This window comes from Embiotoca jacksoni, unplaced genomic scaffold, assembly GCF_022577435.1.
Source record: "Embiotoca jacksoni isolate LCO1_2020_lvr unplaced genomic scaffold, fEmbJac1.0.p SCAF_73, whole genome shotgun sequence".
Taxonomy (NCBI): Eukaryota; Metazoa; Chordata; class Actinopteri; family Embiotocidae; genus Embiotoca; species Embiotoca jacksoni.
Genome location: NW_027185429.1, coordinates 784,778 through 799,807, shown reverse-complemented (window position 1 = coordinate 799,807; position 15,030 = coordinate 784,778). Strand labels below are relative to the sequence as shown.

At 33.9% G+C, this 15,030-nt stretch overlaps 1 protein-coding gene across 1 annotated transcript in view; it reads right to left on the bottom strand.

Moving 5' to 3' along the window:
- Positions 1-15,030, bottom strand: part of cnksr3 (cnksr family member 3) — a 79,704-nt gene that overhangs the window by 41,859 nt on the left and 22,815 nt on the right. Inside the window, exons 14-18 of the mRNA XM_069177487.1 lie at positions 13,387-13,485; positions 12,326-12,507; positions 11,342-11,415; positions 11,045-11,116; positions 10,160-10,215 (exon numbers count right to left, since the gene is read on the bottom strand). Coding sequence (XP_069033588.1) covers positions 10,160-10,215; positions 11,045-11,116; positions 11,342-11,415; positions 12,326-12,507; positions 13,387-13,485 — 483 coding nt within the window. The remainder of the gene's footprint in view (positions 1-10,159; positions 10,216-11,044; positions 11,117-11,341; positions 11,416-12,325; positions 12,508-13,386; positions 13,486-15,030) is intronic.

The following is a 15,030-nucleotide window of genomic DNA, read 5'->3' as shown; positions in this document are numbered from 1 at the left end:
TGCTATAGTATGACTTTTTGGTCATATTTTATACGACATGGTATAGTATGACTTTTTTTTTATCATATTTTAGACGACATGCTATAGTATGACTTTTTGGTCATATTTTAGACGACATGCTATAGTGTGACTTTTTTTTTTTATCATATTTTAGACGACATGCTATAGTATGACTTTTTTTTTTATCATATTTTAGACGACATGCTATAGTATGACTTTTTTACAATATTTTAGACGATATGTTATAGTATGACTTTTTTTTATCATATTTTAGATGACATGCTATAGAGTGACTTTTTTATCATATTTTAGACGACATGCTATAGTATGACTTTTTTTTTATCATATTTTAGACGACATGCTATAGTATGACTTTTTGGTCATATTTTATACGACAGGCTATAGTATGACTTTTTGGTCATATTTTATACGACATGCTATAGTATGACTTTTTTATCATATTTTAGACGACATGCTATAGTGTGACTTTTTTTATCATATTTTAGACGACATGCTATAGTGTGACTTTTTTATAATATTTTAGACGACATGCTATAGTATGACTTTTTTATCATATTTTAGACGACATGCTATAGAGTGACTTTTTCATCATATTTTAGACGACATGCTGTAGTATGACTTTTTTTTATCATATTTTAGACGACATGATATAGCATGACTTTTTGGTCTTATTTTAGACGACATGCTATAGTATGACTTTTTTTTATCATATTTTAGACGACATGCTATAGTATGACTTTTTGGTCATATTTTATATGACATGCTATAGTATGACTTTTTTATCATATTTTATATGACATGCTATAGTATGACTTTTTGGTCATATTTTATACGACATGATATAGTGTGACTTTTTTTTATCATATTATAGACGACACGCTATAGTGTGACTTTTTGATCATATTATAGACGACACGCTATAGTGTGACTTTTTTATTAAATTATAGACGACATGCTATAGTATGACTTTTTGGTCATATTTTATATGACATGCTATAGCATGACTTTTTGGTCATATTTTATACGACATGCTATAGTATGACTTTTTTTTTATCATATTTTAGACGACATGCTATAGTATGACTTTTTGGTCATATTTTATACGACATGCTATAGTGTGACTTTTTTTTTTATCATATTTTAGACGACATGCTATAGTATGACTTTTTTTTATCATATTTTAGACGACATGCTATAGTATGACTTTTTTATAATATTTTAGACGATATGTTATAGTATGACTTTTTTATCATATTTTAGATGACATGCTATAGAGTGACTTTTTTATCATAATTTAGACGACATGCTATAGTATGACTTTTTGGTCATATTTTATACGACAGGCTATAGTATGACTTTTTGGTCATATTTTATACGACATGCTATAGTATGACTTTTTTATCATATTTTAGACGACATGCTATAGTGTGACTTTTTGGTCATATTTTATACGACAGGCTGTAGTATGACTTTTTGGTCATTTTTTAGACGACACGCTATAGAATGACTTTTTTATCATATTTAAGACGACATGCTATAGTATGACTTTTTGGTCTTATTTTAGACGACATGCTATAGTATGCCTTTTTTATCATATTTTAGACGACATGCTATAGTATGACTTTTTTTTATCATATTTTAGACGACACGCTATAGTATGACTTTTTTTTATCATATTTTAGACGACATGCTATAGTATGACTTTTTGGTCATATTTTATATGACATGCTATAGTATGACTTTTTGGTCATATTTTATACGACATGCTATAGTATGACTTTTTTTTTATCATATTTTAGACGACATGCTATAGTATGACTGTTTGGTCATATTTTATACGACATGCTATAGTGTGACTTTTTTTTTTATCATATTTTAGACGACATGCTATAGTATGACTTTTTTTTTATCATATTTTAGACGACATGCTATAGTATGACTTTTTTATAATATTTTAGACGATATGTTATAGTATGACTTTTTTTTATCATATTTTAGACGACATGTTATAGTATGACTTTTTTTTTATCATATTTTAGACGACATGCTATAGTATGACTTTTTTATCATATTTTAGACGACATGCTGTAGTATGACTTTTTTTTTATCATATTTTAGACGACATGCTATAGTATGACTTTTTGGTCATATTTTATACGACAGGCTATAGTATGACTTTTTGGTCATATTTTATACGACATGCTATAGTATGACTTTTTTATCATATTTTAGACGACATGCTATAGTGTGACTTTTTTTATCATATTTTATACGACATGCTATAGTATGACTTTTTTTTATCATATTTTAGACGACATGCTATAGTGTGACTTTTTTATAATATTTTAGACGACATGCTATAGTATGACTTTTTTTATCATATTTTAGACGACATGCTATAGAGTGACTTTTTTATTAAATTATAGACGACATGCTATAGTGTGACTTTTTTATTAAATTATAGACGACATGCTATAGTATGACTTTTTTTTTATCATATTTTGGACGACATGCGATAGTATGACTTTTTTATCATATTTTAGACGACATGCTATAGTATGACTTTTTGGTCATATTTTATACGACAGGCTATAGTATGACTTTTTGGTCATATTTTATACGACATGCTATAGTATGACTTTTTTTATCATATTTTAGACGACATGCTATAGTGTGACTTTTTTTATCATATTTTATACGACATGCTATAGTATGACTTTTTTTTTATCATATTTTAGACGACATGCTATAGTGTGACTTTTTTATAATATTTTAGACGACATGCTATAGTATGACTTTTTTTATCATATTTTAGACGACATGCTATAGTATGACTTTTTGGTCATATTTTATACGACAGGCTATAGTATGACTTTTTGGTCATATTTTATACGACATGATATAGTATGACTTTTTGGTCATATTTTATACAACATGCTATAGCATGACTTTTTGGTCTTATTTTAGACGACATGCTATAGTATGACTTTTTTTTTATCATATTTTAGACGACATGCTATAGTATGACTTTTTGGTCATATTTTATATGACATGCTATAGTATGACTTTTTTATCATATTTTATATGACATGCTATAGTGTGACTTTTTTATTAAATTATAGACGACATGCTATAGTGTGACTTTTTTATTAAATTATAGACGACATGCTATAGTATGACTTTTTTTTTATCATATTTTGGACGACATGCGATAGTATGACTTTTGTATCATATTTTAGACGACATGCTATAGTATGACTTTTTTTATCATATTTTAGACGACATGCTATAGTATGACTTTTTTATAATATTTTAGACGACATGCTGTAGTATGACTTTTTTTATCATATTTTAGACGACATGCTATAGTATGACTTTTTGGTCATATTTTATACGACATGCTATAGTGTGACTTTTTTATCATATTTTAGACGACATGCTATAGTATGACTTTTTTATCATATTTTAGACGACATGCTATAGTGTGACTTTTTTTATCATATTTTAGACGACATGCTATAGTATGACTTTTTTATAATATTTTAGACGACATGCTGTAGTATGACTTTTTTTATCATATTTTAGACGACATGCTATAGTATGACTTTTTGGTCATATTTTATACGACATGCTATAGTGTGACTTTTTTATCATATTTTAGACGACATGCTATAGTATGACTTTTTTATCATATTTTAGACGACATGCTATAGTGTGACTTTTTTATAATATTTTAGACGATATGTTATAGTATGACTTTTTTATCATATTTTAGACGACATGCTATAGTATGACTTTTTTATCATATTTTAGACGACATGCTATAGTATGACTTTTTGGTCTTATTTTAGACGACATGCTATAGCATGACTTTTTTTTTATCATATTTTAGATGACATGCTATAGTATGACTTTTTGGTCATATTTTATACGACATGCTATAGTATGACTTTTTTTTTTATCATATTTTAGACGACATGCTATAGTATGACTTTTTGGTCATATTTTATACGACATGCTATAGTGTGACTTTTTTTTTTATCATATTTTAGACGACATGCTATAGTATGACTTTTTTTTATCATATTATAGACGACACGCTATAGTGTGACTTTTTGATCATATTATAGACGACACGCTATTGTGTGACTTTTTTATTATATTATAGACGACATTATAGAGTGACTTTTTTTATCATATAATAGATGACACGCTATAGTGTGACTTTTTGATCATATTATAGACGACACGCTATAGTGTGACTTTTTTATTAAATTATAGACGACATGATATAGTATGACTTTTTTGTCATATTTTAGACGACATGCTATAATATGACTTTTTTTTAATCATATTTTAGACGACATGCTATAATATGACTTTTTTTTATCATATTTTAGACGACATGCTATAGTATGACTTTTTGGTCATATTTTAGACGACATGCTATAGTATAAAAAAGTCATACTATAGCATGTCGTCCGAAAAATGAAATCTTGACTTTTTGGTAATATTTCGGAGGACACGATATAGTTTTACATTTTGGTCATTTTTCGGATGACAGACTATCGTGTGACTTTTTGTCATATTTTAACCTTGTAACCCTAACCCTAACCCTACTACAAATATGACTTCCGTTTAAATTTTGTCAGGCAACACAACAGTGCAGTTGTCAGCGTTGTCGTCTTACAGTCTAAAGGTCCGTGGTTCCATCCCTGCCTGGGACTTTCGATGTGGAATTTGCATGTTCCTGCATAGTAATAAGTAAATTTATGTATGTCATCCAAATTTTGGACGACTAACTTATGCATGTTATCATGCATATAGTCCATGATGTAAAACAAACATCATGTAGTCGTAATTGTGACAAAGTCACACTCCAAGCAAGAACATGCAATCCTCCACAGACAGAGTTCCAAGCCCCTGATCGAACCGAGTACTTCCTGATTGTGAGATGACAACGCCAGCAACTGCAAAGTTGTGCTGCCTTTATTGCATGTTCGTCTGACTTATATTACTTATATGACTTTTAAACATTTTCTTGAAGAAAGCACGGTAGTGCAGTGGTTAATGTTGTTGCCTCCCAGTCAGAAGGTTCCAGGTTCAACTCTTGCCCTGGCTTTTCATCTAGGATGTTAATGTCATCTTTTCCCTGGTGAGTCTCGAACCCAGAACCTTCTGAATGGGAGGCAACAGCATCAACCACTGCAACGTAGAACTCTCTTCCTTAACATGCTTAAAAGTTATATAAGTCATATAAGTCAGACAAACATGCAAGAAAGTCTTCAAAAATGTTGAAGTTCCAAGCCAGCGTTCTCATCTCACAATCAGGAGCTTCTGGGTTCGATATGGGGTCTGGAACATAGTTTGGAGGATTGCATGTTCTTGCTTGAATGTAATGTTTTACATTATTGACAACATGCATAAGTTATTCATCCATGTTATGAAAAACAAACTTTACTTTCTGATCATTAGTCTTGCAGGAACAATGAATTCACGTGGAAAGTCACAGGCAGGAATTGAACCCAGTACCTTTCAACTGAGAGGCAACAACTCTGACAGCCCTAACCCTAACACTATAGCGTGTCGTCTATAATATGATCAAAAAGTCACACTATAGCGTGTCGTCTATAATATAATAAAAAAGTCACACTATAGCGTGTCGTCTATAATATGACAAAAAAGTCACACTATAGCGTGTCGTCTATAATATGACAAAAAAGTCACACTATAGCGTGTCGTCTATAATTTAATAAAAAAGTCACACTATAGCGTGTCGTCTATAATATGACAAAAAAGTCACACTATAGCGTGTCGTCTATAATATAATAAAAAAGTCACACTATAGCGTGTTGTCTATAATATGATCAAAAAGTCACACTATAGCGTGTCGTCTAAAATATGATCAAAAAGTCATACTATAGCGTGTCGTCCATAATATAATAAAAAAAGTCACACTATAGCATGTCGTCTATAATATAATAAAAAAGTCACACTATAGCGTGTCGTCTATAATATGATAAAAAAGTCACACTATAGCGTGTCGTCTACAATATGATAAAAAAGTCACACTATAGCGTGTCGTCTATATGATCAAAAAGTCACACTATAGCGTGTCGTCTACAATATGATAAAAAAGTCACACTATAGCATGTTGTCTATAATATGATAAAAAAAGTCACACTATAGCGTGTCGTCTACAATATGATAAAAAAGTCACACTATAGCGTGTCGTCTATATGATCAAAAAGTCACACTATAGCGTGTCGTCTACAATATGATAAAAAAGTCACACTATAGCATGTTGTCTATAATATGATAAAAAAAGTCACACTATAGCGTGTCGTCTACAATATGATAAAAAAGTCACACTATAGCGTGTCGTCTATATGATAAAAAAGTCACACTATAGCATGTCGTCTATAATATGATACAAAAGTCACACTATAGCGTGTCGTCTATAATATGATAAAAAAGTCACACTATAGCGTGTCGTCTATAATATGATACAAAAGTCACACTATAGCGTGTCGTCTATAATATGATAAAAAAGTCACACTATAGCGTGTCGTCTATAATATGATAAAAAAGTCACACTATAGCGTGTCGTCTACAATATGATAAAAAAGTCACACTATAGCGTGTCGTCTATATGATAAAAAAGTCACACTATAGCGTGTCGTCTACAATATGATAAAAAAGTCACACTATAGCGTGTCGTCTACAATATGATAAAAAAAGTCACACTATAGCGTGTCGTCTATAATATGACAAAAAAGTCACACTATAGCGTGTCGTCTATAATATGACAAAAAAGTCACACTATAGCGTGTCGTCTATAATATAATAAAAAAGTCACACTATAGCGTGTCGTCTATAATATGACAAAAAAGTCACACTATAGCGTGTCGTCTACAATATAATAAAAAAGTCACACTATAGCGTGTCGTCTATAATATAATAAAAAAGTCACACTATAGCGTGTCGTCTATAATATGACAAAAAAGTCACACTATAGCGTGTCGTCTATAATATCATAAAAAAGTCACACTATAGCGTGTTGTCTATAATATGATCAAAAAGTCACACTATAGCGTGTCGTCCATAATATAATAAAAAAAGTCACACTATAGCATGTCGTCTATAATATGATCAAAAAGTCACACTATAGCGTGTCGTCTATAATATGATAAAAAAGTCACACTATAGCGTGTCGTCTAAAATATAATAAAAAAAGTCACACTATAGCATGTCGTCTATAATATGATCAAAAAGTCACACTATAGCGTGTCGTCCATAATATAATAAAAAAAGTCACACTATAGCATGTCGTCTATAATATGATCAAAAAGTCACACTATAGCGTGTCGTCTATAATATGATAAAAAAGTCACACTATAGCGTGTCGTCTACAATATGATAAAAAAGTCACACTATAGCGTGTCGTCCATAATATAATAAAAAAAGTCATACTGTAGCGTGTCGTCCATAATATAATAAAAAAAGTCATACTGTAGCGTGTTGTCTATAATATGATCAAAAAGTCACACTATAGCGTGTCGTCTATAATATGATAAAAAAGTCACACTATAGCGTGTCATCTACAATATGATAAAAAAAAGTCACACTATAGCGTGTCGTCTACAATATGATAAAAAAGTCACACTATAGCGTGTCGTCTATAATATGATAAAAAAGTCACACTATAGCGTGTCGTCTATAATATGATAAAAAAGTCACACTATAGCGTGTCGTCTATAATATGATAAAAAAGTCACACTATAGCGTGTCGTCTACAATATGATAAAAAAGTCACACTATAGCGTGTCGTCTACAATATGATAAAAAATTCACACTATAGCGTGTGGTCTATATGATAAAAAAGTCACACTATAGCGTGTCGTCTACAATATGATAAAAAAGTCATACTATAGCGTGTCGTCTACAATATGATAAAAAAGTCACACTATAGCGTGTCGTCTACAATATGATAAAAAAGTCACACTATAGCGTGTCGTCTATAATGTGACAAAAAAGTCACACTATAGCGTGTCGTCTATAATGTGACAAAAAAGTCACACTATAGCATGTCGTCTATAATATGATAAAAAAGTCACACTATAGCGTGTCGTCCATAATATAATAAAAAAAAGTCATACTGTAGCGTGTTGTCCATAATATAATAAAAAAAAGTCATACTGTAGCGTGTCGTCTACAATATGATAAAAAAGTCACACTATAGCGTGTTGTCTATAATATGATAAAAAAAGTCACACTATAGCGTGTCGTCTATGATATGATAAAAAAGTCACACTATAGCGTGTCGTCTATAATATGATAAAAAAGTCACACTATAGCGTGTCGTCTATAATATGATAAAAAAGTCACACTATAGCGTGTCGTCTATAATATGATAAAAAAGTCACACTATAGCGTGTCGTCTATAATATGATAAAAAAGTCACACTATAGCGTGTCGTCTATAATATGATAAAAAAGTCACACTATAACGTGTCGTCTATAATATGATAAAAAAGTCACACTATAGCGTGTCGTCTATATGATAAAAAAGTCACACTATAGCGTGTCGTCTACAATATGATAAAAAAGTCACACTATAGCGTGTCGTCTATAATATGATAAAAAAGTCACACTATAACGTGTCGTCTATAATATGATAAAAAAGTCACACTATAGCGTGCCGTCTATATGATAAAAAAGTCACACTATAGCGTGTCGTCTATATGATAAAAAAGTCACACTATAGCGTGTCGTCTATATGATAAAAAATTCACACTATAGCGTGTCGTCTATATGATAAAAAAGTCACACTATAGCGTGTCGTCTACAATATGATAAAAAAGTCATACTATAGCGTGTCGTCTATAATATGATAAAAAAGTCACACTATAGCGTGTCGTCTACAATATGATAAAAAAGTCACACTATAGCGTGTCGTCTACAATATGATAAAAAAGTCACATTATAGCGTGTCGTCTATAATATGACAAAAAAGTCACACTATAGCGTGTCGTCTATAATATAATAAAAAAGTCACACTATAGCGTGTTGTCTATAATATGATCAAAAAGTCACACTATAGCGTGTCGTCTATAATATGATAAAAAAGTCACACTATAGCGTGTTGTCTATAATATGATCAAAAAGTCACACTATAGCGTGTTGTCTATAATATGATAAAAAAGTCACACTATAGCGTGTCGTCCATAATATAATAAAAAAAGTCATACTGTAGCGTGTTGTCTATAATATGATCAAAAAGTCACACTATAGCGTGTTGTCTATAATATGATAAAAAAGTCACACTATAGCGTGTTGTCTATAATATGATCAAAAAGTCACACTATAGCGTGTTGTCTATAATATGATAAAAAAGTCACACTATAGCGTGTCGTCCATAATATAATAAAAAAAGTCATACTATAGCGTGTCGTCTATAATATGATAAAAAAGTCACACTATAGCGTGTCGTCTACAATATGATAAAAAAGTCACACTATAGCGTGTTGTCTATAATATGATAAAAAAAGTCACACTATAGCGTGTCGTCTATGATATGATAAAAAAGTCACACTATAGCGTGTCGTCTATAATATGATAAAAAAGTCACACTATAGCGTGTCGTCTATAATATGATAAAAAAGTCACACTATAGCGTGTCGTCTACAATATGATAAAAAAGTCACTGTAGCGTGTCGTCTATATGATAAAAAAGTCACACTATAGCGTGTCGTCTATAATATGATAAAAAAGTCACACTATAGCGTGTCGTCTACAATATGATAAAAAGTCACACTATAATGTCGTCTACAATATGATAAAAAGTCACACTATAATGTCGTCTAAAATATGATAAAAAAAAAAAAAGTCGTCTAAAACCAAGTTTTTGTAATATTTTGGACGACATGCTGTAGTTTGACTTTAATAATGACATTTTGGAAAGAGAAAATTTAAAGAAGAGAACAGCAGAGTTTTAAATCATCAAAAGATAACAAAGAAAAGGAGAAAAAATAAACAGAAGCGATTTTAGGAAGTAAATGAGCACAAATTATCAACATTGTCATCAGTTCCTTCCTGTTTATGGCTGCATGTATAATTGTTATTTTTAACTCTCTGACCTTCACTGTTGATGAGTTCGGTCGGCTCGGCCGCCTCCGACAGTTTACCAAACCACCTGCAAACAAACTGCACAGTCAACATGATACACACCAATGACTCAGCAAAACGCAAGATGAGAAACTAAGATATAAAAGGAGGAAGAACTAAATCTATTTGTCTCATGCTGAAATGGAGAACAAAGAGGGGTGACGATTATCGGTCGTGAAATATACCAACAGCTACTGACTGGGTCGACCTAAAGACTGAGGGATTCATCAGCCACTCTTCAATTCTATTCAAAACCTTTGAAAATACAGAAATAATAATCAACCAGTCCTGACTGAATTGAATTGAGGTCTGCAGGAGATAAATCCGAACCTTGGAGATTTTTTTTTTTACATTGAACAGTTGTCTTTGTACATAAACTGTTCATAAAAGTGTTCGTCGCTTCAGGTCTGAAAAATGAGGCCAATGCGGAAGTCCCATAAGCTGCAATACCACCGAGTGCCACTAGAGGTCTGCTCGCAAGTTGAAGTCAATACATTTGTTTCCAGAAGTTTTCTCGGTGTTGTTAGCTCAAGAATCGTCATTAAATTTATTACAGTTCATCCACTGGGGACCATAAACGTCCAAACATCTCATTCCAACCAGTCATCAACATTTCAATTAAAAAAATTAAATAAAATGATGCACCTCATGGGGGCGCTAGAGGAAACTTACAATTACCTCCAACGTCATCAGGTGACATTTTAGATTTCAACAGCTCCTGAGATATTTCAGTCTGGACGTCTTTTCAATTTAATTTGAATATTTCTACTGAGACTCACTGACAGTAAATTCTTGCATTATTTTTTGAAGTTTAAAAATAAACAGTAAAGTTGTTAAAAATATCGTGAAGTACCCACTTATTCATGTCAGTGAAGTTCTCTGCAGCAACAAAAATGGTCACAACAAGAGGATGACTGGCTGTTATGGCACTGAAACACAACACAGACGTTACTAAATCAAACAATAATCAGTTGAACAGCTGAAAATATGAAGATAAAAAAAAAATATATTTATGATTTTAATCTGCGGTTTGCAGCAGATTTCTTCTTTTCCAGCAGCATGTTGCTGCAGCTCCGTCCTAACTGACTGTTTGACCGCTGACGGCCGAGGAACACAACGCTGGTTGGTTTTCTTCCCACTCAGACGTAACATACTGTTTCCTCCTGCTCTGTCTGGCCTGTTCGATGGTGAAGCCCGACAGGTTGATGAATCCTTCTGCTTTCTCAGCCTGCAGAGAACAGCAGCAGACACTCAGAGACGGAGAGCAACTCTTTCCTTCTCTGAAATCTGCTGGCGATGCACGAACGGTTCGAGACAAATGTCTGAACCAAACTTCCTGCCAGTCAAACCAACAGCTGTCATCACATTTCACTGAAAAAACGAAAGCATCAACCTCATGATGGCGCCATAAAGGAGTCACGAGGATTCATCCTCTTGTGGTCCTGAATGTCTTTACAGATATTTAAGTCTGGACCAGAATGGTGGACTGACCAACAGTCATCCTGCTAAACTACAATTAGCGCCTGGTGGTTTTCTGCCTCCACCAAGCAGGCCGGTTGCAGTTGACTCTGCGTCTTCCTTCAGCGTCTAGACTCTGGACGCTGAAGGAATCCGTGTTAATGGGCAGAAGACGATGATTCAAAGCTGGATGCTGCTGAAAGAAGTTACAGATTCTAAAAGGTGGACGCTTCACACATGTTCAACCAGACACAGAAGATCTAAACAATCAACTCATCCTCGAGTCCGAGTGAATGTTTGTGCCAAATATTAAGAAATTCCCTCGAGGTGTTCCTGAGATATCGCGTTCATGAGAATGGGACGGACGTGAGGTCACAGTGACCTTCAGACACCAAAACCGAATCAACTTATCTTTAAATACAAGTGAATGTTTACACCAAATTTGAACTAATTTGTTTAAGGCGTCCTGATATCACGTTCACCAGAATTAAACGCTGTGAAAACACCACAGAGGTGTTTACATAAAAACTCTGAGCTCCAAAGACTTTACAAATTAGCCACAACTCTTCCCTCCTGACGTCGTACGTGACGGATGAACTGAACCCGTGTTGCTGAAGGGGAACGTGTCATAAGACCACGTTAAGGTTTTCTCATTCAAACCCACCTGAATGCCGACTCACCATCTTGCTGGCGTACCAGTACAGAGAACTCTTCTTCAGGACGAACCAGTATTTCTTCCAGCGGCTGCCCAGGAAGCTGCGAGCCTCCTTCCTGCGGTGCAGCCAGCCCTGACAGTCCGCCACGCCGAGATCTCGGACCGACACCCGCCGCCGACTCATGGCTGCATCAGCCTGCACACACGCTTCACGGCACCAACTTCAGATTTCAGCATCTCAATTGTGCCAAAAATCTCTTCAATTAAACCAGAATGCACATGTGGAACATGTATATTGTTTATTTAATGTGGAATATTACTATCTTGTGTTAAGCACAAATGAAACTCCTCTTAAAATTCAGACCAAAAAACACCTTAAAACTCCAGAAGTTTGCCCGAGAATGATGTTTTGAAGGTTTCTACTGTGTCCCAGTAACTCAGCTGTAGACAGCAGTAGGTTACAACCAGGACCAGCTGATAGTTCATCCTCAACACTTTCAATAAGCCCAGTTTGCTAAAATGTTGACAAACTCAGCCATTTTATAAAAAGATAAAGCCAGTGAAGCTTTTCCTTCTCGAGATTTTACTGGTAATATATTAATGGTTTTATTCACCTGTAAAGTTCGAGTTGGTCGCACATAATTTAAAAAACAATCACCATTTAGTAGGTGTTGAAGCTTTTAATCATATTTCAGAATCTTCTCGGCCTTTAAGCCGACATGATTTTGATGTCTGTAAAATATTCAGGGAGAAAAATGGAAATTTTGTCAACAAATGCTGGTGAAGATCATACGATATGATCAAGAGCTCCAGAACAGGTGAATAAAACATGTTACTGCAACATTAGATTTTAATAACAGAATTCATTTGACTTTTTACAATCTTTTTGCCTTTTTTTTTTTATGAAACATGGAACATCTGTACATGTGTGAAAACGCTGTCTGAACATGCACATCATTGCACATCCTGATTTTAAACTATCGGTCTCTAAGATTTCCACCACAATGTTTTATTTGTGTTGCTCGAAATATCAGCTGCAGAAATAATATCTGTTATTCACCATAAAGAACCGAGACGCGTTCTTACCTGCAGGTTGGACGTGCAGCAGTTTGAAGCTTCCTGCAGACAGACGTCGATCAGAGAAGGAACCAGAGTCTCCGTCTGCATGTGTGAAACCATACAGCCCTTCAACCCAGACACAAACCACAAAGTCAAAATCACACGAACATGTAACAGCTTGCTGGCCTTCCTGTTTCACAGGGTCTTTGTCATATTCTCAGAAACTTCCTCTTTGTTGCCTCCAAAATAAAAACCTTTCTGCAGACGGCCATTCAGATAACAGATTGTGTTTGCAGAAGAGATGTCTGGTTTCAGCATCAGTGGGTTAGTTTGACCTCACAATCTGCCTCCGACTGTCTTCAGCCAGCAGCTTTCTGTTTGACAGGGCAGTGGCTGCAAAAGTAAGATTTCTCAGAGCAGATAATAAAACCTGAAACTCAAGTTAAAAAGCTGGTGCATGCAGGTCTGATTGGGCCGAGTACTCGGTAGTACTCGTTAGAACATCTTTGATTTCAGCTCCACAGATTTGTCTCAGTTGCACCAAACTTCATGAAAATGATCACAAATTTTACAGATATAATGTAAAGCGATAAAACATGACGGGGAGATGAAAACAGCCTCATTGGAGGAAGTGATTGATGAATTAAAAAGGAAACTGGAGGATTTCAATGATCACGTGTTATTTCATATTTTCAAATAACTGTTCAACTGTAAGTGTTTCACTGTTAAGCACAACTTTAAACTCTTCTGCAGCTCTGACGACAACCGTGATGTAATTTGTGTTTTTTTTTAACAAATAAATACATAATCAAATGTAGTCCTGACAGTGTCCACTTGATGGCGCTTTTAACCCTGTAATGCCAAACAAGCACATTTAAAGTCATCATCCGTGATATAACTTATTGCAGGATAAAACCGTTGAGGCTTTGTCTCATTAATTCAGTTGCTATGTAATATAGACCATAAATATCAGATCAGAACACTAAAATTCACTGATAATTAATTCAGAAAACGTGACGGTGATGAACTGCATCTGAAACAAACACTCTGAAGGCTGCAGCTTTTCTTGCGGTTTCCAGACCAAACTTAAACTCTGAATATCTTCAAAACAATACAACTGAATGGAAAAGTAGAACTTCCAAAATAAATTGCACTTTATTTTTATAGTTTTTCAAAAGTTAGGAGACATCACACTGCAGAGCTCGGAGATCGTTCTGATTTGCATACAAAGAGTGAAGTCAGTTAATCTCATAAAATACTAAACAGGACAGAAAACATTTGTTTTATGATACACGACATTTGGCAGAATGACAGCTTGACAAACAAGATCTTCCACAGTTCAGAGTCCCTGAACAATAAACCAGTGAGACTGTGACTTTTCCTCAACAGCGGCCACTGTGGCCAAAGGTGGTCATTACAGGACAAGGAGGACACGTTTCCCATGGTCCTCTACAGCTGCTTTAAAGGACTTGTGGTGGAACGTGACCATAAGGCAGCAACGCTAATGTCAGTTACACAGAAAATCACGATTCAACGTTTGCTAACATTAGCTACTGTTAGCTACCATAGGCTCGTGGTCTTGGTAGACTGACTAAGATCTGAGTGTTTAACTGAGCCAGTGTTGTATAGTTCAGTCCTTCTGGGAATTTGCTGATTTTTTTGTAATTGTTG